This window comes from Abramis brama (genome assembly GCF_963993115.1).
Source record: "Abramis brama genome assembly, chromosome: 1".
NCBI lineage: Eukaryota > Metazoa > Chordata > Actinopteri > Cypriniformes > Leuciscidae > Abramis > Abramis brama.
In genome coordinates, this window is record NC_139963.1 from 14,728,926 (window position 1) to 14,756,728 (window position 27,803).

Here is a 27,803-nt window from a genome sequence, read left to right on the forward strand (position 1 = left end):
CAATCAGATCAACGTGTGATCGTCAACCAGTGGATCTCTGAGCTGAGTGAGTGAGTGGAGGCGGGGCTCATTTGCATATTCATAGAACCACGCATACTAAAAGGCAAGGGTGTAGAGTTACATTCAAGCTATTTTAAGGCATTAAACATGTCATTTTGGTGATCAAAGATGAGTTTTAAGGGATACAATTATTGATTACAGTGGGACTTTAAGCAGGCAAAATGATTGGAGAAGTCCTGCATCCGTCACCCGAGAAAGTCTGACAAATAAGAGAGTAACGTCGTCAAAAAAAACAACAAACGTGTGCATGGATGATTAGGACACAATAAGATCAATAATATGCATTTATAGATAGGTTGATTTTTATTTCATGCTGACTTAAAGCGAAAAATCACATGCCTCCCCTTGAGTAGAGTACATGCTTTCAAACCACATGAACAAAGATACAACATAGACAACCTTTTTCCAAGTAAAGTAAAAACTTCAAGTTCCTTTATGCCCTAGATAAGTGAAGATTCATCTGTACAGGGTCTCTGGTGAATGTCATTACAATCCATTATCAAGACGGCCTTGAGTTTCAGCTGAAAATGTCCAATTAATGCAAAGAAAATGTGTTTGCTTTCACCTGTGAAAGATCCTGTGCTTCAGCTGGTCACGGCTCATTTTCTCACCTAATTAAATTGTTACTATTTTTATTTCATACTTGAGGTTCAACAGTTGATGCAGTTACCATTAAACATAACTGGCACGCAACACAAATGCCACTATTAGTCTATATTTTATAAAAATTTAAGAGCAACAACTATCACTGTGTGAAAGTCAAATCAAATGAGATCTCTTTAATATCCTAGCCTATATGTTTTCTCCTCAGCAATGAGATTAAAATGGTTTCCCATGTTCAAGTTTCCTCACACTTCATAATTTTTGAAGAAAACTAATCATTGAAGAAATCAACTTTCAATTTTAACTAGCATGAAAAGTAATTTACAAATGGCAAATTTGAGCATTTATTATTGTAGATGAAAATCAGATTTACTTACGTCATGACTGTCAGTTATTTGTGAACTAAGGGGCTGTTTACACGACACCGTTTTCAACTAAAAACGTAAAACTTTGTATGCGTTCTGGCCGTTCTTTCACACGACAACGGCAAAAACAAAAACGCAAATCTCTGAAGACGATGACGTCATGCACATGCGTATTACGTGTTCAGTGTATCATCGCCATCTACTGGCCTGGAAGCAGAATACAGCTTTTTTAGTCGTTTTCGTGGATCCGTGTGAATGGGGATCGTTTTGACAATGACACCATTGTCATCATCGTCTGTACGCAGGAAAATTCAAAGGAAAAACTTCTCCGTTTCAAGCGTATCGTTGTCGTGTAAAAGTACCCTAAATCTGTGGTAAAACAACTGTTATGAAAATGTTTGAATGTGAAAATTTGTCTGTACTTCAACTATAAATACCCAGTGTTGGGAGTTAGTTACTTTTAAAAGTGATGCATTACAATATTGTATTACTCCCTAAGAAAGTAACTAATATTGTCTCTTGGTTACTTTTTTAGGGAAAGTATAATGGGTTACTAAAATAATTTTTGCTTAGGGCTGAATTGGAATATTGAAGGTCAGCATCAAAGGCTTTCCTGTAGCTCAAACAGTAGAGCGTTTGTGCTTGCAACACCAAGGTCATGGGTTCGATTCCCAGGGAAAGCCAGAACTGATAAGAATTAAAATGTGTACCTTTAAATACAATGCAAGTCACTTTGGATAAAAGCATCAGCCAAATGCATAAGTGTAAATGTAAGACAGACATTGTTAAATAAAGTGAGATCAAATACATAAAGTCCATTTGTGTTATTTAACATCTTTAATTACTGCAGGTTTGCGTGATATTCTGAGTGTGAATTTGAATATTTTTATTCATTCTGAGGAATGCTGAATCTGTTAAGTATATGAAAAAAGAAATCATATCAGCTTGGATAATAAAATTTAACACTGGAATTCTCAGGAGAATCGCTCACATTTGATCACTTTACTCATGCAAGTCATTTTTCCAGCATCCCACCACAAATGATTATATATCAATAAGTCTGACTTAGAGGTTTTTATCACTCAAGAATGTGCAAACTCAAGGACCTCTAAATGTTCGCTCTTTACATAGAGGGTATCAACAAAAGTTAGAGTCACACTTGTTTCCAAGAGCCAAGAAAATAAGATGTTGTAGGCTAACAGTCATTTGACCTGTAATCATGCTCTCGGCTCAGTAACCCCTCAAGAGACCTTTAATTGATCAAACAGATTTTAACTAGCAGTCTCAGCCGTTGCCAGGTAAATCAATCATCCATAACGCTTGCAGATGGCTTTTCCCTCTTATTAAAACACACACATGTACACAAACACATCATAAAAAAGCTAATTGTTTTAAAATTATATTTTATACCTCTCCCTCAGGGAAATAATTTGGTGTTTAGCTTACTCTGTTTACAGTATGCAAAAGGCCCTCGATTTATTAAGCGCCGATATTAATGATGATGCAGTTTAACATGCCGCTTCCTTGAACACAAAACACATCTGTGGTGTCAGTCAGCAGATGGGCTGCAAAAGCACAAAGCCACATACAGCACAGATAGATCTGATATTCTCTGCTCAAAATCTATTCCATTCAATTACAGTTACATTCAGTCAGTCCATTTGAGATGCAGATTTATGCGCATAAGCATCTGCTACTATATTGGTGCCATAGTGCGAACAGAAATTGTCTTGATATTAGTTCTACAATGCTTAGATCACATTACAATCATTGAAATGAAACTTCTAATATTTTCCCATGATGAAGACATTATGATCAGAGCACTTACCTAATATAACTAACACACACACACACACACATTTCCTTTTCACGGTGGAGACTTTTCATTCTGTACTGAGCTAATGATATTTTCTATCCCCTAAACAAATTCAAGTAAATTGTGGCACTTTTTGCCACTGAAATGAAATGACTGGGAAAATGGATATTTCAGGATATGTGGATTTAAAGGCCCTCTGAAGTGCCTTGAAATGCACAGCATTAATCAGTGTGTTGACGTCATTTCCACTGAAACATGAAGATGGGGCGGGACATGTTGAGCAGCTCCTCCCCTTTTTTTTAAATAGCCAATAGCGTTCCGTTTACATCACATCTAGGCAAAGCTGTTAAACTCCGTAAAGCCACAGTTTCCTCCTAATCTCCATATCGCTTTAAAATATAGCACTCTGTGTAGAATTCAATAGGTTCGATCATATGATCCGCTTTGCTATCGTGTCTCTGGAGCAGACTGATCACGCTGCGGACACTAACGTGAAAACAGACTTCATTTGCCCCGATGGAAAGCATATTTACACTGTCTGAATCGTTCGCTATCCCCTATATAGTGCACTATGTGCCATTCACCATGTAGAAAATAGTAAATATAAGAACAAGTGACCGATTTCAGCGCATCTATTTATAGTGTAGGGGGCGGAGCTTCAGATTCTAGAGAGCATTTGATTGGACAGAAAATCTGATGAGAAGCTGAAGTGCAGAGTGATGTCATCAAAATCATTGATCCATATTGGCGGAAGTGATAGACTAAGTTTTGAACGCTTATCTTCTGAATGCGAACTTTGTCATTGTTTGAGCAAACTAGCTAAGGCTAACATATAAGCCAAAAAAACATCAATTTTGATTTCATGGGGACTTTAGGTTTACATATATCCTACTGAAACAAGAGGTTTCTGCTTTTTTATTGCCAATTAGTTAATTTAGTCAACTTTTAGGAGTTTACTAGCATAAATATACCTTAAGTTTAACAGACTAAAACCACAAAGCTCCCAGTTTGATTTAATTTGTTATTTCAGCCATTACTTAAGTCCTATTTCCAAGTGTTTGATTGTCTAGAAAAATACAAGTCGTTATTGGTTATGATGTTAAGGTTTGCATAAGGATACAGCTACCGTGGATCCCAACAAACCAATTAATGCAGTCCAAATTGAGTTAATCGTTATAAAATAAAAGACCATGTCAGTCTGTATCAGCAGCAGGGTTTTCAATTTCATAAATGATACTGGTTTGAAAGAGGTCCATTATGTGTAAATGACTCGTAACGTTACCCATCCAAATGACTGTAATGAACAGTTTATCAAAGTAGCCAAATCATCTTGTTTTCCAATTAAAAAGTACATTGAAACAATGTCAAAACCACACTAAATGAGCAACAACAACAACTCCAATCCCGGCCAAAGAGTGTTGGGAATGGAAAGTTCCACAGCACCACCAAGTGGATTTCACTATGGATTTCTGCACTGTATCTCCGGGAGAGAGGGAAAAGTTGCAAACAATAAAAACTGGTGTAAACTGCCTTCAAATAAACGATAATGCCATTTGGAGGCAAATTAACTACAATAAAAGTAATTGGGGGTGAATTTACCAACGAGTCACTGGATATGTTGAATTAACTGTATGGATTTTATACATTCCCAACATTTCACCACGCGATAACAGTGATCAATCGCTAAATATAAACTTAGTGCACTTACCTCTTCCACAGTTAGTGGCATACATATTCGGTATTCCTTCATCAACATCGTCCTCTCCTTATGATTCCCACGCTAGATCGAGTGCCAGTGATCATCTAAATCAATCGAGCCATCTGGTGATGCATGCAATCACGAGTTGTCACATAGAAAGATGGAAAATATCAGTGCACTTCTGTAGAAACGCTCTTGCCGTTGCGTTTGCGGTGAACGTTCGCGTTCGCGCGCGCGCGCGGCTTGTGATGTTGTAATGAATTCACTCTTGGAATTTGCAGATGCTCGTGCGTTTTTACGCGCAGGGAAACACGCCAGAAATCCAGTGGAGAAGACGATTGTCGCAGCGTCCCGGTGTTTGTGGTGTTTTTAAACTTTAAAATGAAGCGGATATGTGCTCTCGTCTTCTTTAATGAACCGCTGCTTCCCGTGCACCTGTCCCGTCCCGCTCCACACAGATGATATAGCGTTGTTCTGAGTAAATGTCAAAGTAAACACGGCGCACCTGGAGTTATTGCATTGTTGTCCTCTTCTAATCTAGTGAGAGATAATGTGCAGGTGTCGTTTCCTCCGCTGCGCTAACGCGGGATGGTAAGTTTGCAAGGAGAAGGACACACACTCACTGTGGCAGTGTGTGTGGCGCAACGCATCACAATGTTTTCATCGGTCAATAACGCCTTCAACCGAAAGGCGGCACTAGTGACTGTAAACATCACACACCAGCCGCTGCAACAAACACAGCGAAAAAGAGTTTTTGTTTGCTTGCATTTAAGTTTGTGGATGGTTAAAGAAAATATGAGCTGTGTCACGTTTATGTCTTGTGATATAACATGCAACGATACTGTGACAAATATATTAAATAAATGAATATCAGTATTTAGTAATGCAAAATAAAAAATGGGATTTTGAGGGTTTTTTTATTCGCTTTGGTACTTTTTTCACAAGTAAGGTGTACATTTTCAAAAGCACACAGCTAGTCATAGGCTACTTTCAAAACCTGACCAATACTTTCATCACATTTCAGTCCACATAATAATTGTTTCAAACACAAGATTATTGTAATATGTAATGAGAACATTTGGTTTGATCACTGAAACACAACAGTGTGATCTTATTTCGGTTTAGTACTTTTAACAATCAGTTCATTCAACAGCAAACAATGCAAGATACATGTTTCAAATCAGCCTTGTTCCTGAAATAAGTACAGTAACAGTTGCCACATTAGAAAGTACACGTACATTACCTAATTTATGTCATTTAGGCCTAATCCATAATGCTATATATCTAGAGTGATATCAAATGGTGTGATGAAGTTATATAAAACTGTCATGAGGTTTTGTAGTTTGCTGGCAACACAGTAAATGTTCTCACATATGACTGAAACTACTGTAGTTCTCCTTTATAAGGGTGAGTTACAGTAATGTGTCAGTCTCTACCCTGGTAATCTGTTTACAGTCACACATGCATACTGTTATGTAAAATGTATTTGATGACATCTTTCTCCCTTCTACTGATGCATCTCTGATCAATCTGATACAGTGACTGTTTCCTCTCCCTTGCACACACAGACACACACACACACACACATGCGTGTGCCGTGTGCACACACTTTGGACATATAGTGGTGGTTATTATCTATAAATCACTTAGCCTATGTGAAACAAATTCATTACATTTGGTTATACATATCGGAAATTGCAAAAAAAAAGTTATATAGAAAGAATAAATATCTGTAGAAATCTACAGATGTACAAAATTATTAATTAATGGATTAAATAATAGACAAATGCATTAAACTGAACGAGAAGAGATGCTAATCACTATTACTGTGAATGAAATGATTATATAGATGAAACCGTTATTTTGTGTTGTGAAAAAGATACTTTGTGATTTTGTGTATTGTACTAACACAGTTGAAAACATGCTGAAATGTCTGATATTAGCACTAAGAGTTTTGAAAATGTATACGCCTTGTTTGTGAAAATAGTACCAAAGCGAATAAAAAAAAAACTGTAAATAAACATTTAAATCTGTAGCTGTATGCCAATTATTTTATTTCTCTCACTTGATAGACAGACGGATGGATGGATGGATGGATGGATGGATGACAGACAGACAGACAGACAGACAGATAGATAGATAGATAGATAGATAGATAGATAGATAGATAGATAGATAGATAGATAGATAGATATTTGAGAAAATACAACTTTTTTTTCTTCTAAACACTTTGGAAATTAGATTAATCCCAGTTATTTTATTATATTCGCAACCCTACGTTTTTACAGAAATGCAACTAAATATGGATATAGTTTTGTGAAAACAAAAAGTTTGCATATAGTTTTATTTATGTTATAGGCCTGGCTTCAATGTTTCTCTTTGAGAATGTTGCCTTTATCTGCCTAACTGGGAGTGTTAAAGTGGGCTACTATTCACTGTAAAACTGCCTTGGAATCATACTTACAAATGTACACATATATACATATTTTGAACAATTAAAAAAAAAAAGAAAAAAAAAAGATTCATAATCAACGTATCAGGTCGGATTCACAAAAATCTTCATAAGAAGCGAAGTTGAGGAAATTCTTAAGATAAATTCCAAGAAGTTAAGAATGTTCCTTTGGAGATTTAAGACAGGTTGGAGGTTATCTTGACTTTAAGAAGTTATTTACGATGATTTTTAAGAAGATTCTTTTCTGGAATATGAATACTTATTAACTTTTGGGTAACACTTTATTTAACCCTATCCGTAACAGTTAACTCTATAGTAAGTACATGTAGCCTATAATTAATATTACTCAGTACTTATTTGAGTAACAATGTATCTACGTCATCTTATTTTACACTTTATTTTAAGGTGTCATTGTTACAGTGCAATATATTTAAGTGCTGAGTAATATTACGCAACTACATGTACTTGTACATGATGTAATTATGCACAATTTACTGTTATTACTATGGTAAGTACATGTAACATACAAGGACACTGTGAAATAAAGTTACCAAATAAAGTGTAACCAAATTTTGTCTTAAGAACAACCTTAAAAAGAAAAGATAGCCTAAGAACATAAGGAACATAAAGTTTTTGTGAATACAAAATGTGTGTCCTAAGTTAGAAAATACGAAGAAAATAGCAGTTAAGAAGAATTTTATTCTTAAGAATGTTTCGTGAATCTGCATGAGGCTCCTGCAGTGTGTGTGTGTTGGTTCTGAGCGAGTGCTGGCAGGAAGCGGTGCGCAGAAATATCTGACCCATAATGCACTGCGACAGCTGACAAGTGGATCCAAGATGGCGTAGAAAGTAAAGCTAGGTAAGTGCAGACTTCCTCCAACACCTTTCTGCCGCGCGGCGATCGCCCTCCTCGGCTCTCTCCTCCGTCGATCCCGCCATCGACACGCGGCTGTCAGCTCGTGTAACACGCGCGTCGGAACGCGAGGTATCGCGGCGCGCATTAGCACGATTACTGTGATGATGAAAAGGCCTGATCGCAGCTGCGCTACTCTGACTAGCAGCTAAAGATGTTCGCGTGGAACTGCGATCTTCACTTCACATCCGTGTTGATCATCACACACACGCGCGGACAGACGCATAAGTGCTGAGTCAGAGTGTAAATGAGTGAGATTCGGGAAATATAGTTTTGTAAATTTTGCAGGATGATGTGAATGTGCGTGTGTGTGTGTGTGTGTGTGTCCGGGGGCGGCTGGAACTCAAGGCCATGAGAGCAGCGATCATCGCAGAAGGCATACGCGTTTTATTATCTTCCTCTTTTATGTAGAAGTGATCGATAATTATCATCAACGTCATGTAATCATATATTAAACCTCGCTGCACGCGTTGGCTGATTGTGAGTATTCGCGTTGATGTGGCGGAACACACGCAGTTGTTGTTGTTCTTTCTGAACGGACACAGTGGCGGTGTTTCAAAACCTAGCGGGCTGCCTTCCTAGACATCACGTTTGGTCCGTCGGAACCGGATTTAGAACGTTCGAATCGCGCGTTCTATTCGATCTGGTCAAACGTATGAATCGAACGATGGAACGTGTACGTGCGGAACGCGTCTGTGACGGTGATTCCTCACTAATGTTGTCTTGGTAGGTAGCTCGATAGCTTTTGAGACGCGGCCACACACTCACACTCAGACGGGACATCTATTATTAACTGACCCGGAATCCAAATATAGAGTGTTTATATATTTTACTGAGCCTCTGTTGCCTTGTTTGGTGCGCTCGTGCTTAATTAGATGTTGGTTTGCTAAGACTGTGTATTATTGTGTGTGTGATATCTGACAGTCCCGTCGTAATGTGTGTGTGTAAGTGAGAGACCCTGGACGGGGTGTGTTTAACGTGAAAATTGAACGTTATGCAAATATCAGCAACAGTGCAGTTATGTATATCATGTTACATGGTTATATGGTACTTTATTAATATTTTCTTCAGTTTTGCTTTTAGCAGCCTGCCACAAACTTTATTTATACAACTTTTGAAGACATTTACGCTACATTAAAAAAATAAATAAAAAAAATTATATAATGTGTAACACATCAGTAATTCATGTGATTCATCAAATTTAGATATCACATTTATATCATGTTTAAATGTATACAATTTTCGTCCTTCAATGGTAAAACGTTTACAAAGTTTGCAGTTTATTAGCAGCACATTCTTGAGTCCCCAGGCTACATTATTTTAGAAATGTAAAATAAAAATGGATGTTATGATAAAAGTAGCTGTATTCGTGCACTGGTGTAAAGCTAACATTTTAGGACAGAATGATAGTAAACTGTAAAGAAAAATAAACATTGTGTAATAGTTTCCTATATATATTTCAATAATAGATTTGCAAAGCAGCGAGTGACATTTCTAAATAATTATTTTAGTGTACTGTACACTATTACAGAATATCATATATATATATATATATATATATTCTCATGATAAATAATGTTTGTTGCTAGGGATGTCCCGATCAAGTTTTTTGTGCCTCCCATCAGAGTTGAACTGAATATTGAGTATCTGTCGATACCGATCCCCGATCCGATACTTGTATTTTCTAGTGTTTGGTGCACACTTCAAGTAGGCCTACATTAAAGTTATTAAAATCAATCCAATCTATGCAGGGATGTGCAGAGAGTTTATCAGAGGCAGGAGCTCAAATGAAAAAAAAAAAAAAAAAAAATATTTTTTTGTCATCTGACATCAATTCCTATATAACAATTACAGTAAATACATTTATAGGCCTATATACAGTACCGGTCAAAAGTTTGGAAACCATTAACATTTTTAAAGTTTGTGAAAGAAGTATCTTCTGCTCATCAAGCCTGCATTTATATGATCAAAAATACAGAAAAACTGTAATATTGTGAAAACAAGGTTTTCTATTTTAATATAATTTAAAATGTAATTTATTTCTGTGATCAAAGCTGAATTTTCAGCGTCAGTACTCCAGTCTTCAGTGTCACATGATCCTTCAGAAATCAGTCTAATATGATGATTTGATACTCTGTTAACCAAAAAAATATATATATATATACACACACACACACACACACAGGCACATTGTAAAGACGTGTACATCTAAAAATCAGCTACAATGTTAGACGTTGTAAACAGACTGTATGGTCACAATTAAGAATATGGGACTACTGATGTAAACTTCTTATTTTATAAACTTCTTGTATTATACTTGTCAAGTCCGAGCAAGCAAGACGCAACCATATAGCAAAGTGGTTATGGCAATGATGTCTCGGACAGTCTGACGGCAGATAAAAATAAACAGAAAATAAATAACTTTCCAGTGTAACTTTGGGTGCGTCTCAGTCAGCTTCCTAGTTCAGTAGTCAGGGCACTCATCAGGGAGTCGGCCATTTTAGGGCTGAAACAATCGCAGAATACTACCAGTGCACTGAAACGTTCGCTTCCTAAAAAGTCCCACAATGCACCGCGAAAACAAGGGCGCATCGATGCTCACTATGTTCCCTTAACGGAAGTTTAGAAGGGCGAAGCATAATTCACGTGAGCCGACTCGCTACACTTAATGACTTATTTTTTATACAAACCATTATTTCATTGCATGTCAGAAACGTACATCGCTAGACAGGTAATGAACATAATATAGATAACATTTAGGCTATAATTGACTCGATAATTATGTAACAAGCAAAGTATTTATCAAAATGTATTTTTAATAGCATTAAAAAAATGTTGGACAGATATCAGTTCTGCTGTTGTTCAATGAGGAAGTTGTCATGTCGCTGAAAATAGAGCAAACAGTGTCTCAATGTGAAGTGAGCAACACTGGTCTTAGCAGTGCCTGAACTCATGACCTAGGAAGTTAGGGAGCTAATTGAGACGCACCCCTCATTGACGCACACATATTGAGCTTCTTTTCCTTTTAATGGCGGTTGGCAACCCCACTTGAAGGTCATACCGCCAAAAAAAAAAAAGCTAAACGGCCCCAATACCGATCCTTGAGATCGGCTCGGGACATCCCTATTTGTTACCCTTTCTAAACTGTCTGGCAGCAATGCCTGCGATTGATTATCGGCCGATAATAGCTTGATATAGTTTGATCAGTGGTCTCTATAAAGACCGATCAGATGACTCAAAAATCCAGAGACAATTTTTCTATGCGCAGCTAAAATTGCTTCGCTTCATTCACCATCTGGCAGTTTTACCTGGTGTCTGAAAAGGACAATATATTTGCAACGTCTTTGCGGGAACACTGCAACAACAGCAACCCTACAGCAATGACAGCAAGAAACTAGAGCTGTGGCAGTTTAGTGCATTTCTTTCCTTCACAGTGGTGCACTTTCATTCCTCCCTAAAAGCCAGAACTTAAAGGGATACTTCACCGATTAGCATTAAGCTTTGTATCAGTAGAAACCCGGTAGTATTTTTGAATGGCCGTGCTTCCCTCCCTCATGTCCCCCTGAGACCAGAGATTTCTGTATTGTGTGTCTGGAAAAAAACCTCAGATGATGCAAAAATCATCATTTAGCATCATCAGAGGCTCTTTTGTCCAGAGGCGAGAGACTCCAGCCAGTAGGAGGAGCTCGTCCCGCATGTCTTCAACCCGCCCATAGGGGGATCTCACGATAAAACGCCGTCTTTTCAGTTTCGAGTCGACTAGTGGCCTAGTTGTATCATTTCTTCCGACACTGCCCTCTGTAACCGGTAGGCGTGGCTTGGGAGTGGCCTCGTAGGGCAACGAACCAAGTGCATTCTGGGAGTTGTTGTCTTTCATCCACATGAGCCAAAAATACATTTTCTGGCTTTTCTCAGTCTAGAAGGCTCCAACTTCTAAAATAATTTCACATTTCTACTACATAAATGACCCCATTTAAATACACATTCATCTTTCCAGCGGCGAAATATCCCTTTAACTTCTAAATCAGATCGATCAGTGATTGTCGTAAAACACAGTCTACTATTATCAAACTGCAAGACGTGTTCGATAATTAATAAAAAGAGTTATTAAAACTACATTAAGCTGTGAAAGTGATACTGTTCCTCAAGCGGCTTTCTGTGCGCGCTCCGAGACGAAGGGGAACACGGAGAGGCAAAGTGAACTTTGAGCTTCAGGTTTCGCTCCTAAAAGGTTAAAAACACAGAAATATCAAAACGCCCGTTTTGCTGAGTATTCACTTAAAACACAGTCGGTTACATCTTAAGTGAACACAAACAACTAGGAAATAAGTGGCATGTGTATCAGTATATTGGATCTAATATCTAATATCTAATATAGCAGCCTAATATTCCTTCTGCCGTCTGTTTCAATGTTAATCAAACAACAAAATACAAAGAGATAATCACTCACTGCTCTTTAGTAGGATTAATCTATCCTACTTAATCTATCTAGACTATACAGTGGTTTTACATTTGATTACTTTCTGTTGATAGACTGTTCTGTTTTTAATTTGTTATATTTGTTAAGCTCTAAGCTGTTCCTAATCACCTTTCTGAGAGGGAATAGAATGTGTTGCACGCCAATAAATAAAGAGTTGTCAATTCATGATACTTCCTCATCTCTTCATTTTTTTATTTTTTTTTTACACTTAAAATACATTGTTGTTAAGAGTAGTATTTATTTCAGCGATCGTTTTGGCTAATTCTACTTCCAGTGATCGGAAGTCAGCCTTATCTGGCATCATTGTGCAGTGATGGTATCAGATGGTTGTACTTTGATAAATACCATAGTGCATAATGATTATAAAATCATTTCCTCTGGTACACTTTATATTTTAATGATAAAAAAAGATCCTACCGTTGTACATATTTAAAGACACACGAAATGTCCAAAATACTGAGGCACTAGTACCTTTTATTTTATTTACTTTTATTTGATAGTGTAATGAAAGTTCCAGTCATAACCGAACTCCTGTTGGCGTCTGCTCATATGACGGTCATCAGTTGATCCAGGACATATGTCGCTTCATGAGTTGCTTAGAATATAATTTTTTTGGAGCGTTCCCCCCCAAAAAAACAATGTGGAAGCGTTCCCAGCAGCCTTTGCTAACACAGCCCAGATGGACGTTACAGCTGTGACCTAATTACTACAGAAAAGGAAAAATGACTCCACACAACAATAGTATTTGCACAAACCAGCGCAACCGGTGTGAAAATGTGTATTTGAATGCAGTTTTGTGTGTCTCGGTACATTCATCAGGTTTCAGTTTTTCAGATAGACGTTCAACAGTTTTTATAGTTGTTTCTGCCTTGAATAGTAATCATAACTTTGAAAATCTCAACTGACCGATTAATTCCAAGATAAAAAGCGCTGTGAAACTTTGTGGTTGTCAAGCGTTAGTTGATCCTGTTTTTGATGTGTGGTAATGTGATTTTCTACGCCTGTGTGAACTTGAGGAGAGCCGACTTCATACATCCAGTAATTATCACCAAAACAGCTGATTCAAAGACATTAGCCCTGTTCGGACGGGACTGGTTTACCATGGAGAGGTGGTGTAAAGTAATAATTACCAGAGCTTCTCTGTGATTTTAGTCCCGTCCGAATGTGTCATCTCAGTAATCTTATGGGACAATGTCAGTAAAGATTACGGCGACTTTTACCTTTAGTAAAAAGGTCCGGAAAAATTACCTCAGGTTATACTAATCCCGTGCGAATAGACCCGCTGTAAATATGTACGTAAATATTTCGTGTTTAAAAGTAGTTTTCCGCGGTTTTTCAAGTATGGAGACGCTTGAAAAGGCATCAGTTGCGTTCTAGACGCTGGGACGAGTCTGTGGCAAAACTTTTCCACACACCATTCGGATCAGAAAGAAGATCGAAAGCACTTGTTAGAGGCACGAAACATCTTTTAACGTTAGGTAAGTGCCTATTACTAACACAATCCAATCTGAAGTTAATTAATACATTGTTCGACCGGACATAACTGTTTTATATATATAAAAATAGGTTATATGTGTTTGCGCACATGATATCAGGAAGCAACGTAATACACACATGAGGGTGACGGCGGTGTGTAAATCGAGTTACTCTCCCACTTCTGCTAGTTTTACTGAGATATCTTATCCCGTGTGAATTGGCCATTAGTGTTACAGACGTCCTGTGGTAAAATCACATTACTCCATCTACCCTTGTAGAGTTTATCCCGTCCGAATAGGGCTAATGAGGAAAAGTCTTTTCTTCCCTATTATGACGTATATCAGCGTGAAACGGCTTCTCGCTCAAGAACAGATGTAGGGCGGGGCTTGATTTTGTCCATGGGGAATTGATTGAATGGTTGTGGTTTGCTATTGGTGGATCTCATGTGAGTGACAGGTTGCCCCGCCCTCACACCAGTAAACGCATCATCAGAGAAGAGAAGAGATGAGCTGCAAGAGGGAGGGGAAGTTATTTTGATTAATGATTGAGGCACATGAATAAAAAAAATTATGTGCACGTATAAATCACAGCAATATTCCATAAAAAATAAGAGCATTTCATAGTGTCTTTGAAGTATGACTTATGTGTCCAGATGCTCTTTGGGGCCGCTGTATAAGTAACTGCAAAAGCAAATGTCCAGGCACAGAGGTTTGCTACTCGCATATGGCAATTTTGAAGTGTTTAACCCCTTGTATCTCCCCTGACAGTAACTCTGTCCCAGAGTCATGGAGGACAGAAGGCCACAGAAGTCATGTGACGAGGCCATTGGATCATTAGTGAGGCAGGAGTATGAGGCGGCAGTGGCCCACAGCACAGAGGCCCTGCTGGCCATGGGGCCCCGGACCCCGACCCCCAACACGACCCTCCTCCGAAAGCGTGCCCTGCTCTACCGCATAGCAGCACGACTCCAGCTGGTGAGACTGCACCACACAGAAGCTCATCCATGTTGTTTTCGACTGTGTGTGTCTTGAAGGGGATTTATGACAGTGGGCTCAGCTTTGTATGGAAGTTTGGGTTTCACTTTATTTTAAGGTGGCATTGTTACAGTGTAATTATATATGTAAGTACTGAGTATTAAGTAACTACATGCACTTACTATAGGGTTAGGGTAGGATTAGGGTTTGGTTGAGGGTTAGTTGCATGTAATTATGCATAATCTACTGTTATTACTATGGTAAGTACATGTTACATATGTAACAAGGACACTGTAAAATAAAGTGTTACCGAAAGTTGTTATTTATTAACCTAAAACATATTTTTTTATTGGTTTGCTTTGGTTTGGATCTACTCTAGCATATACAGGTGTGTAAAGTACATTACTGACGTGTTTGGGGAAATATTGAATACTTTGAGTTTTGTTTCTAAGGGAAAAAATCCTACTTTTGTATGTTTTGAGGCATCTATGACTTATTCGGAGTGTGTAAGTGACATAGCAGCACTGAAGATCAGGACATACCCAGACCACCAAGCAGACATCCATCATGCATCATCATTATTACTTTACAACAACAAAACAAACAACTTTGCCCACTTTAAAACAATATCCCTGTCTGGCTGGTGATGTGTGTTGATATCCTGCCCTGTATCTTTGACCTTCAGTGTTTCTTAATTAAAAGATAAAGCCGTCTTTGAAGATTAGCTTGACCCGAGGGCGAACACTGTTTTTAGTCTGTCAGCAACTAGACTCAAGCGTCCAACAACTATAAAACAAGTGTGTGCTAAATTTATTGTTTCAGGTGAAAGGTTTCAGTTTGACATTTAGTGTGTTCTGAAGGTCTATATAGTCAAATCGTCAATAAAATTGTCATTACACTAACGTTCTCTAACTTTTGCATGAAGTTAGTTATCTTCAATGTCTTGATTTTATCAGCCAATTTCAAAACGTTTAAATGCTTAAGTATAAGTTAATGTGGAACTTTCACAGTACCCATATTTTAACTTATAATTTCTTATTTTCATCATTATTAGTTTTGCACCCCTTAGCATGTTTTGATTAGGAAGGGGTAAAAGTAAACGATTTTTGTTCTTTTGATTCAACAGAAAGACTACGATCAGGCTGATGAAGACTGCAAGCACAGTAAGAAACCGAAAAAGAGCTCTTCTCTAAGAATGTATTGAAGTGGATCAAAAAAGTTAATCAAAAGCCTTATTCGGACGGGATAAACTCTACAAGGGTAGATGGAGTAATGTGATTTTACCACAGGACGTCTGTAATACTAACAGCCAATTCGCACGGGATAAGATATCTCCGTAAAACTAGCAGAAGTGGGAGAGTAACTCGATTTACACAGCCGTCACCCTCATGTGTGTATTACGTTGCTTCCTGATATCATGTGCGCAAACACATATAACCTATTTTTATATATATAAAAGTTATGTCCAGTCGATCGATGTATTAATTAACTTCAGATTGGATTGTGTTGGTAATAGGCACTTACCTAACGCTAAAAGATGTTTCGTGCTTCTAACAAGTGCTTTCGATCTTCTTTCTGATCTGAATGGTGTGAAGAAAAGTTTTGCCACAGACTCGTCCCAGCGTCTAGAACGCAACTGATGCCTTTTCAAGCGTCTCCATACTTGAAAAACCGCGGAAAACTACTTTTAAACACGAAATGATGGAATATTTACGTACATATTTACAGCGGGTCTATTCGCACGGGATTAGTATTACCTGATGTAATTTTTACAGACCTTTTTACTGAAGGTAAAAGTCGCCGTAATCTTTACTGACATTGTCCCATAATAATTACTGAGATGGCACATTCGGACGGGACTAAAATCACAGAGAAGCTCTGGTAATTATTACTTTACACCACCTCTCCATGGTAAACTAGTCCCGTCCGAACAGGGCTAGACAAGGACGAGAACGGGTATTGTTCAAAATTCATGTATAACTTTTGATGAAAGTTTTTGATCCACTTCAAATGTTGACTACTGTATATTGAATTATAGTAGAAGTGTAAATAACGTATTTACAAAAAAACAATACAAAACTGTAAAATATTGTGCTACCTGTGAAGTTTTCTACCTCTTATGTAGAACCATTCCTCTCACCAGACCGCTCAGGATTATGGGATGCCTGGTTTGTGTGTGGGCTGGTTTGATCTCTTGAGTGTGTTTGTTCATGTAGTGTTTGCTGAGGAGCTGGGGAAGGGAGATGGCAGTTTCATGGCAGGGCTTCAGAGTATGCTACTGGACGGAAGCTTACAGGAAGTGTGCAGCGTTCTCTCTAAGGCACTCTATGGAGAACCACTGGTAAACCAACCCAGAATTCCTTTCCAAATGAGTCGGCTTAATGTATCCAAATTGACATTGTGAAATGTATTTCAGATTGCTTGTATTGTCTTTTATTTTTGGACATGAGTTCATTTGAATGTGTGGAATTGTAAAAAACAAAAAAAAAAACAAAAAAAAAAGTAAACTGCACTGTGAAATCCACAATTGTGCTCTCAACTTTACAGTTGTAAACTTTACAATTGCACTGTAAACTACAATTTTGCTCAACTTTAGGTGCTCTGTAAACTTTACAGGTTTGCTCTAAAATGTACAGTTGCACTGTAAACCTCAATTTTGCTCTCAACTTTACAGTTATGGTCAGACTTTACAAATGTAAACTACACTACAATTCTGCTCTAAACTACAATTGTGTTCTCAATTTGAGGTGTTCTGTGAACTTTACAGTCTTACAATTGTACAAGCTTTACAATCGCACTAAGCATTCACAATTTTGCTTTCAACTTTTCAATTGCTTTGTAAACATTACAAACTACAATTTTGCTCTCAACTTTGTGCTCCGTTAGCTTGACAGTTTTACAATTACAAGCTTTACAGTTGCACTGTAAACTTCAGTTTTGCTCTAAACTTTACAATTTTGCTCTCAACTTTAGGTGTTCTGTGAGCTATTATGCAAGCTTTACAATTGCACTGTAAACTTTCACAGTTTTGCTCTGAACTCTACAGTTGCTTTGCAAACATTATGAGCTACAATTTTGCTCTCAACTTTAGGTGCTCCGTAAGCTTGACAGTTTTACAATTACAAGCTTTACAATTGCACTGAAATTCACTTTGTAAACATTACAAACTATAATTTTGCTCTCAACTTTAGGCGCTCTTGACAGTTTTGCCCACAATTGTACCGTTGTGCTGTAAACTTTACAGTTGCACTGTAAACTTCAATTTTGTTCTTAACTTTAGGTGCTCTGTAAACTTTACAGTTTTACAATTGCACTGTAGAATTCACAATGTTGCTCAACTTTACAGTTGCTTTATAAAGTTTACAATTGCACTGTAAACTTAAATTTTGCTCTCACCTTTAGGTGCTCTGTAAAGATGTACAGTTTTGCTCTAATATGTACAGTTGCGCTGTAAACTTCAATTTCCCTCTAAACTTTACAATTCTGCTGTCAACTTTAAGAGCTCTGTCCTGTAAAACTTCACATTTACATTGTAAACGTTTTACTTTTAAATTGCTGAAATTAACTAAACCATTTTGGTTGTCACAGAATGGGATCATGACGAAAGACATGACGAGACTGAAGAGGCTTCTCTCAGAAATAGAGGTCAGTTTGATTTACCACGATTGTCTTATATTTCCCATATGAAAGGAATTATGTGCAGTTCTCATTCCTCTGTGAAAAGCACGTGGGTCACCCTTGACTTCAAATGACTTTCATAATCCAAGAACTGGTACCTCTCGCCACAGCTTTTGTGCGTGTCTAAGAGACATGTTAGATGATAGTGTGTGTTTTTGCGCATTAATCACAAGCTTTGTCTCGATTGCAGGCTGTGAGCACTAAAATGTCGTCAGAGGTGGTTGAAGAGAATGAGGAGGGTGAGTTCCTCTTCCGTTTCACAATACATCCAGGATCCGTTTTCACCTCTGATGTTGTGGCTCTTCTGTGAGCTTGGTGTTTGCACTGACATGCTATCTCTCTTTCTTTTTCTCTTGCTTTCTTTGTGATGTTCTCCGGACAGATGTTCAGGAAGGCTGGCAGTTTCGTCCTCCTCCTCGTGGGGTCACGAGTAGTGAGGAATACACATTGTGTAAAAGGTACACTAGTCCTGTCAGCAAATAGTACTGATTTTAATGTGGCTGACACCAGAAATAATCGAATTATAATGCCAAATTTTAATAGTACCATAATTAGTGTGATTTATTTTTTGTCACTTTGTTAAAACTTTTGCTTTTCTACACCGCTTCCTTGTCCAGGTGATCAGATCGTGTGTTGTTGCTCTCTATTATCGATTATAATCAGGGTTTGAAATTAACACCCGCCAAATGCGGGTAAAAATCAACTGTGGCGGGTAACGCCGTCAAATCACTAGCCAATTTGTCGTGTTACTTATGTTTACTCACTTTGCTCGTGTACAGTTTGTGTAACCCAAATCTGCGCAAATACTCAACTTGTGAGTCATCATGGTATATTAAATACAGCGTATTGCGCAGAATCTGCACATATCTGGCTTGCTTGAACACGTCACTTTGCAACATATAACGGCGTGCTTGTTCATTTGCATTGAAGCAATAGCGAAGATTATAAAGCATTTGGTTAACAGAAAAAACATTATTTTCCAACATCCTACACTGTTCTTTGTACTGTCTTGATCTGTCCACCTAAAACACATTTTTGGTGAAGAGGATAAAAGAGGAAGAAATTAATGTATGAAATCCACATTTTTTATTTATTTTTTTAAAGCTGTGACGTAGTTAATCTGGTTAATTTGTTTTATTTATTTTTGGCTAGTGAAGTTCTGAATGGCCAGTAACTTAAAAAATGTAGTAGCCAAATTGGCCGGTGAGTGAAACAAGTTAATGTGAAACCCTGATTATAATGTGGTGTTTTGTCTGTATTTTGTCAGGTTTTTAGAGCAGGGTCTGTGTCGGTACGGAGCTCAGTGCACCTCGGCTCACTCTCAGGAGGAGCTGACAGAATGGCAACAGCGCTACGCCTCTCGACTCATCCGCCTCAAGCAGCAGCAGGAAGGCAAACACTTCACAGAGAACTACATGGAGGCGCTCATCGAGAAATGGATCAACTCCCTCACGCCGGAGAGAGTGGTACAGTCCTCCTCACAGAATATCTTAACAGTTCACTAGAGAAGTGTTTTGTTTCACTTTAGTAAACCGGTTACATTGAAGTAGTGATGCTCACCGAAATTTCGGCAACCGAAAATATTTGAATGCAGTTTTGAGGAGCTGAAATCATTGACTGAAACTCTGACAGATAATTATCGGTTCTCTGATGGCGGGGTTTGACCGTCAGTGTATTTCATGCACACAATGTAGATAAGCTACAACAGGTAAACATGTCAGCAGTGTGGACACTATTGACAATGTTGATTTGTTGTTTTTAATAGATGAATCAAGATCTTTTAGTCTGTTATGTTTTCAGTTGATGCCTGAACAAAACTTTTTCATAGTGTGCCTAACATCCAGTAATCACAAGCATGACTGAAATGTATTACATCTCATGTAATCACTCAATCAGGGTTTTAACCGCAGAAAGACGTCCAAAAAACAGCTTGTAAACAATGTCATGTTATATTAGCTTTCATTATGTTGTTACATACGTCATGTTGACCTCTGGAAAGCCATTCAATGTCCGTAAACTCAATAGTCAGCTAGAAAATAAGTATAAAGAGGTGCATTTTGCTAAATATTTTTAATTTAATAATAATTATAATTAATATAATTAGGGCTGCAGCTATCGATTCTTTTTGTAATCGATTAATCTAGCACTTGATCGATTAATCGGATTTTTTTTTTTTTTTTTTTTTTTTAACAACCAAAACAAATAATGCAAAACGAAAATGATGTGGCTGTAAAATGATCAAGCATTTGGCTTTTATTTCTCAAAAAAAAAACAGATATTTATTCCAACTCACACATTTGGCTCCAAAACTAAGCCTATATTTATTGCAATTTTTACCCATTTAGTGTTTATAAGTGTCATTGCCAACAATTATATAACAATACAGTTAAGTCAACTTACTGTAAAACATGTATAACATCATGTAAAACTATGAATACAAACTTAAATAGTAAAGGCCATTTGGCCTTAGTTACAAAAAAGGATTGCACCTTCTGCAAATTACCCACCTGAGAACAAAAATAAATGAATATAAAATATCAAGCCAAACAGGTACACAATGTATACAATTTATAAAAAAATAAATGTAAATAATAAATGACTTTTTTAGCTGTAATCTCAAAACAAACATCAAAATGTACTTTTATAAACTTTTATAAACCAAGCCAATATAATCACAATGAACACATCCAAAATAAAATCTTTAACATTTATATAACAACTGCAAAGCGTCTAATTTGTAAACAAAATGATTTACGCACTTAATCCAATTGCTGTGAGGTTCGGGATGTGACGTCTGTTTTGAGAGTTTAAAAATATGCAAATTGTGCTGGAGTTTATGCTGGATTTAATGCGTAAATCATTTTGTTTACAAATTAGACGCTTTGCAGTTGTTATATAAATGTTAAAGATTTTATTTTGGATGTGTTCATTGTGATTATATTGGCTTGGTTTATAAAAGTTTATAAAATTGAAAGGATATCTTTGCTTGGTGCATTTGGAAACAAATCTTGTCTATTTCTAAATGTAATCATAGGAATTTAACGAGGCTTCGAGTTTTTGCCTCAAGGAATTTTTGTAATCGAGTAACTCAATGATTCGTTTCAGCCCTAAATATAATATACTTAGCCTGTTGTCGACATTATTTAACGTATGTTTGAATAAATCTGTCATGAAAAGTTTTTATTACATCCACTGTTTAAAAGTTATCATAATCAAATATCATAAAAAAGTTGCTGTGATTAATTAAACATGACAGCGAAGAGAACCGATCATCTTTCTCTTTAACTACTAGTTTTAGCACCAAATGAGCATGAATGAACATCAGAAGGTGTTGAAAGAAACAGCAACTTACTGAAATGTATCATGTCTCATGAAATCACTCAGTCCGTGTTTCAACCGCCGAAAGACGTCAATAAAACAGCTTGTAAACAACGTTACATTTACCTCAGACAAACCATTTAATGTCCAGAAATTCATTAGTTAGGTAGAATAAATATCTCTTGAGAGGAGCATTTTGCTAAATATATGCGCTGTGTTACGTAATCGCCATTTTAACGTCTGTCTTTTCGCGCTCACGGCCAAAGGATTGTACTTTGAAAGACGACGGAGCAGAACGTGAAAAAATGAAGTATACCCGAGCCTATACAGCCACCGTTAAAACTCATTCAAAAGTTGATGTGATTTAATTAATTGATTATTAAATAAAATGTATTTTTGCTTTCGGCTCTTGGTAAATAACTTTCATTTCGGTTTTGGTGTTTTTGTAAAAAACTATATTTCGGTGTATCACTGCTCTGAAGTTACTGAAGTCCCTTCCTCGAAACCGGAGCGTAGTTTATATTTTTACACAGTCAATACAGTCAAAGCGATTAAATGTGAGCCATCCCAGATGTTCCTGCTCGTCTATTGATTTGATGGTTTGTGTTGTGCAGATGAATGACTGTGTGGAGGGAGTTACGCTGGAGCACAACTCCGATCTCTTGATTACCGTCAACACCAAGAAATCATCTCACTCCTGGACATTCACGCTCTTCTGCAAGGTTTGGACAATCTAGCGCTGTGTTGTTGTTGTTTTTTTAAAGTTTTTTTCACAAGCCACAGAGTGTGAAGAGTCAAATTAGTATTCATATCTAATAATGTTCAAAGTAAAAGTCACACTATTTACTATAGAAAAATACTTGTTAAGGTTTCAGCAATGATACAGGTCTTAAATTGAGTTTTATCAAATTTAAGGTCATAAAAAGCGGTATAATAATAGTCTTAATCATCATTTCAAGAGGTCTTAAATTTGGGGACGGAAAACCAGGAATCACGGATTAATGTGATAATTAAACTTTTGAAAGGCTATCATGCAAAGTCCCCCTGTAGTCAATAATTGTATCCCTTAAAACTCATCTCTGATCACCAAAATTACATATTTAAATGTTTTTTCCTTATAAAGCTTATTTCCTAAACAGCTTGAATGTAACTCTACACCCTTGCCTCATTTAGTATATGTGGTTCTATGAATATGCAAATGAGCCCCGCCTCCACTCACTCACACCAGCTCAGAGATCCACTGGTTGACGATCACACGTTGATCTGATTGGTTACAAGGTAGTTTGTGACGTCAGAAACACCAGCGATTTCAAACCGTGTTTTTGAGACTGTCTTTGGTTCACTGCAGTTTTAAGGAGAAAATACTCAGCAATGGTGTCAACTTATGAATTTGCACATGGTTTGTCTTAAAGCATATTAAAAACACCACATAGACACATAAACAACATTAAAAGTTTGATTTTCACCACAGGGGGACTTTAAATCTGATTTTTTCTAATTACCCTGATAAAGGCAAATAATTGTACTAAATATTGTCATTATTTCATTGAATTTCCTGTTTATTAAGAATTTCCTCTTTATTAAGAAAGTGTTAGCGTTCTTGAAAAAGGATTTAAATCCCTCAGCCAATGCAAACAGGAATTTGTTTTGTCCCAAACAGCCGGTCCGCACGCTACACCGCATCGCTCTTCTTTACGACGCCAACCGGCCACACTTCTCGGTCACGGCGGTGTCGGCCGGGGACGCGTCGGCCCAGGTCCCTCAGGAGGTGTGTGAGGGCGGCTGCCAGGAGTGGAGCGCAACCGGCCTGGTGCAGAACGGCATGGACCACTGCCTTTACACTGTGGTGGTCTCCTTTAGTACAGAGATCTTCGGGACCTTCAGACAGACTGTGGTTTTTGATTTTGGCTCTGAGCCCGTGCTCATGCAGCGAGTGATGGTGGACGCCGCCTCCATCGAAGGTAGGACAGCGGGAAAAGGCTTCAGAATTACTTGTTAAAGAATTGGAAATGGTTTTTCTCTAATCTCATGTGGTTCCAAGTATGTATGACTTTACAGTGGAACACAAAAGGAAATTTGAGAGATTTTAGTTTAATTTTTAATTTTCGATGCTGTTTGTTTTTACGTAAAGTGAAAGTTGGTGCCTTCAAAAATAACCCAAAAACAGCACCAGGAAGTTTTTGGAGCAAAGGAATGAACCCTGCAACAAAACTATCCTATGCTAACTTACTAAAACTAACCAACCAAAATATTCCTATATTTTTTGTAGAATATATACACTGCTGTTCAAAAGTTTGGGATCGGTAAGATTTTTTATGTTTTGAAAGAGTCTCTTCTGCTCACCAAGGCTGCATTTATTTGATAAAATAAAAAAATAAAAATAATAAAACGTTATATTGGGAAATATCATTACAATTTAAAATAAATGTTCTACTTGAATGTATTTTAAAAGGTAATTTATTCCCGTCATCAAAGCTGAATTTTCAGCATCTTTAAAAAAAAATTATTATTTTTTTTGGTGGGGGAAATAAATAAAAGAAATCAATACTTTTATTCATCAAGGATGCATTAAATTGATCAAAAGTTACAGTAACGACATTTATAATGTTACTAAAGATTCTGTTTCAAATAAATGCTGTTCTTTTGAACTTTCTATTCGTCAAATAATCCTGAAAAAGCTGTTTTCAACATTGATAATAATAATTCATGTTTTTTTGTTAATCAAATAAATGCTGCTTTAGTGTGCAGAAGAGATTAAAAACTTACCGGTCTCAAACGTTTTGAACTGCAGTGTATGTATTTATTTATAAATTTGTAATGGCTAAATTACCATTTATTGCGGAAAAACTATTTTAGGTTTTACAAAAATTTTTTATTAAAATGTTAATAACGCAGTATACATTTATCCTGTTTGTCTATCTTTTAGCGATCACCTTTTAAATGTCCTGAGGATGTGTAAATAATGACAGACTTTTTTTCATTTTACAGTATTTTGAGTCCTGGCTTTGAAATGTACAAGATCCTAACCTCATACAGATCAATATATTGTCAAGTTGGACCCTAGATCAGCTATTTATCATAATCTACTGCCCATAATCCCACAGATCTGGAGCACTTGATGCAGGCTCGACAGCAGCTCCTGATGACGGCGAAGCGCTGGGACTCGTCGTGTAAAACCATCGTGGAGTTTGTCCCCAATGAAAACATGGATCTAGAGCGCAGTCTACTGACCCGCTACCAGATCCCCCTCTCTGCCGACCAGCTCTTCACCCAGTCCGTGCTGGACAAAACCCTCACCAGAGACAATTACCAGCCCCGTCTGCACGACCTGCTCTACATCGAGGAGATCGCTCAGTACAAAGAAGTCAGCAAGTGAGTAGGCCATCAAGAGCCGCCTGAAAGTCAACATCAACCAGTCATAGTTCGCTTTTATAATGTGAAATGTTGGGGTGGGTAAATATGAAGTTGATAAAATGGCACAATAATAGACCAGCATGCATCCTTGTGGTTTGACATGGACACAAAAACATCCAAAAGTACCAGTTATTTAATGAAACTCAGATTAGTATTTTTTTAAGGTTATTTTTTGTTTAGCCAGGAAAGTTTTCTTAACGGAAATAGAAAGCTAGTTTTTTGGTTTGTAGAACGTTATTCTAACATTCCCAGAACGTTCCCCTAACCTCTGTACTCCGGGTGGGTAAATATGAAGTTGATAATGCCATGATAGGGGCTTTCGCACAGGGTAGTTCTAGGAACTTAAGGGGCTTTCGTACGGGAGGAACCTTTTCATAGTTCCTAGAACTATTGGTGAAAGTACCTGGGTTTCGGCGTGTTCGCAACGCAGGAACTAGGAACTCCTTTTGGTGAAACTAATTTAGCTCATACTTCAGAGTCGGTCTAAACCAGAACTATAGGAACTACCAGTGACGTTAGTGTACACTGATTGGCCGAATGCACGTGAAACACCAGCACCCGCCATTTAACTTTACTAACATGGATAACAGTGATAGATCGGCCTCTTAACCTTTACGCTGAGGAGAAAATCCAACGCAACTTTGAGGAGACCAGGAGAAACATGATTATGTATTTCTGCTCAGCAACACTGGACATCAACCACACGACATACGCTAGTAACTTTTCATTACGGTCTACTTTCTATGTATAACAGTTGTATCTAATAACGTATTAGACAGGACTGTTAGACAGATCGTAAACTAATGAACATGGAGAATGCGAGCACTGTGTGGCTCTGGCGTTCTCAGCGCCATCAAAATAAAAATCACAACAAGCGCTGCTTACATCACTTCAGAGTTCCTGCTGGATGTGCGAATGCAACCAGGAAAATGTTCCTAAGGGAACCATTAGTTCTCGAGGAACCACCATAATGGCTAGTTCCTATAACTACTTGGTGCGAAAGCCCCTTTAGTTCTAGAAACTATGAAAAGGTTCCTCCAGTGCGAAAGCCCCTAATAGTAGACCAGCATGCATCTTTGTGGTTTGACATGGATGGATACAAAAACATCCAAAAGTATCAGTTATTTAATGAAACTCTGAAGAAAATTATTGGTATATACAGTTCTTCTGAAGGACAACTTGTTTACATGATACTAACACATTGAAAATGGTTTTATTTGAAAGATTTCGTGCAATAAACCTCTCAAACCTTCAGATCTTCTAGTTAAGAAGTGCATATATTTGCATGCGGGTCATTTGGAAAGGCTTTGTTTCCTGAAGGGGTGATGAAAGCGTTGCACCCTTATTCATGGAAAATTGCATAAAACTTGGGTCTTTATGCATCAAATTGCATATTGTTTCTTTATTAAGGCAGAATTCTGAAATGTTATTCAATGGTCTTCATAATAATTCCAGTTTGTTACCACTAGAGGTCATTGGTGGTCTTTTTTGAAAAAGCAAGTGAGAGTTGTTTGTGGGAGTTTAAAGGAAGATGGAGAGTGTTAGTTTGTGTGTTATGTTGCAAAGTTACAATGTTCAGAGCAAAGGAAGATGTTATAAGGAAGACATATAAACAATGTTCAGTAGTTGGTTTCTATTGGTGATTCACAGTAACTGGTGAACAGTTATCCCAAGTTACGATGTTGTGTTTTCTTTTCTTCATAGGTTCAACATCAAGGTTAACCTGCAGCTGGTGACAAGCTTTATGTTGACTGGCATTTCTGGCGGCGCTAAGTACGCTCAGAACGGACAGCTGTTTGCTCGGTTCAAGCTGACCGAGACGCTGTCTGAAGATACGCTGGCTGGACGGCTAGTCATGACAAAGGTCAACTCTGTGCTCCTGCTGCCCCTCTTCAAGGAGCGGATGGGTCAGAACCAGAATTCTGGAGCCAAGGAGCGCGTTTACGAAGCCCTGATTGAGGAGAAGACGAAAGACTACATCTTCCTGCGGGTCTGTAAGAACTGCTGTGATGAGCTGGGGCTGGTGGCGGATCAGGAGCTACAGGTATATCACGACATCAGTCCATTAGAACCACATGTGCGCTAATTGTGTTGGCTCGCCACAAAAGCCTGGTAACCACCCAGAACACCCTAGCAACTTCTATCTAGTCCTTTAAAATAGCCAGTACACCATAAAACCAGTAGAGTGCATTAGTGCCCACACAATTTTTCAGCGGTGTTGGTTCCGGAGGTATTTTTTCCATTCATTTCTCCCATATGGATTTTAAAGTAGTCTTGGTTAAAGCGTTATAAGCCGTGAACCAAACCAACCATCTACAAGGTGAATCATAACATAAAAAAAGTTTGATTTGATGCAAAATCGGACCAAAAGAAAAAGGTACACAACTGTGTACTTAACAGCTTTAGTGAGGGACTACAATCTCATGAAGCATTGCAAACAGCATAATCGAATTAAAAACGATGGAGAAATATATAACTACTCATTTACAAATGTTGTTATACTAACAATATATTGTAAGTTTATTGTCTTGTAACCTCTATCAACTCTTATAAAC

At 37.6% G+C, this 27,803-nt stretch overlaps 2 protein-coding genes across 4 annotated transcripts in view; one reads left to right on the plus strand and one right to left on the minus strand.

Moving 5' to 3' along the window:
- The window catches only part of pitpnc1a (phosphatidylinositol transfer protein cytoplasmic 1a), a 94,332-nt gene extending 89,157 nt beyond the window's left edge, over positions 1-5,175 (minus strand). Inside the window, exon 1 of the mRNA XM_084125264.1 lies at positions 4,553-5,175. Within this exon, the coding sequence (XP_083981390.1) occupies positions 4,553-4,600 (48 nt within the window). The 5' untranslated portion in view covers positions 4,601-5,175. The remainder of the gene's footprint in view (positions 1-4,552) is intronic.
- A 2,632-nt stretch (positions 5,176-7,807) lies between these two features.
- helz (helicase with zinc finger) overlaps positions 7,808-27,803 on the plus strand; it is a 64,380-nt gene continuing 44,384 nt past the window's right edge. For all 3 annotated transcript variants that reach the window (XM_084125815.1, XM_084125816.1, XM_084125817.1), the window contains exons 1-12: positions 7,808-7,854; positions 14,632-14,838; positions 15,965-16,001; positions 17,055-17,179; positions 18,427-18,483; positions 18,707-18,755; positions 18,899-18,974; positions 19,784-19,982; positions 22,449-22,556; positions 23,495-23,795; positions 24,939-25,206; positions 26,953-27,292. In XM_084125815.1, the coding sequence (XP_083981941.1) occupies positions 14,650-14,838; positions 15,965-16,001; positions 17,055-17,179; positions 18,427-18,483; positions 18,707-18,755; positions 18,899-18,974; positions 19,784-19,982; positions 22,449-22,556; positions 23,495-23,795; positions 24,939-25,206; positions 26,953-27,292 (1,749 nt within the window). In that variant the 5' untranslated portion in view covers positions 7,808-7,854; positions 14,632-14,649. The remainder of the gene's footprint in view (positions 7,855-14,631; positions 14,839-15,964; positions 16,002-17,054; positions 17,180-18,426; positions 18,484-18,706; positions 18,756-18,898; positions 18,975-19,783; positions 19,983-22,448; positions 22,557-23,494; positions 23,796-24,938; positions 25,207-26,952; positions 27,293-27,803) is intronic.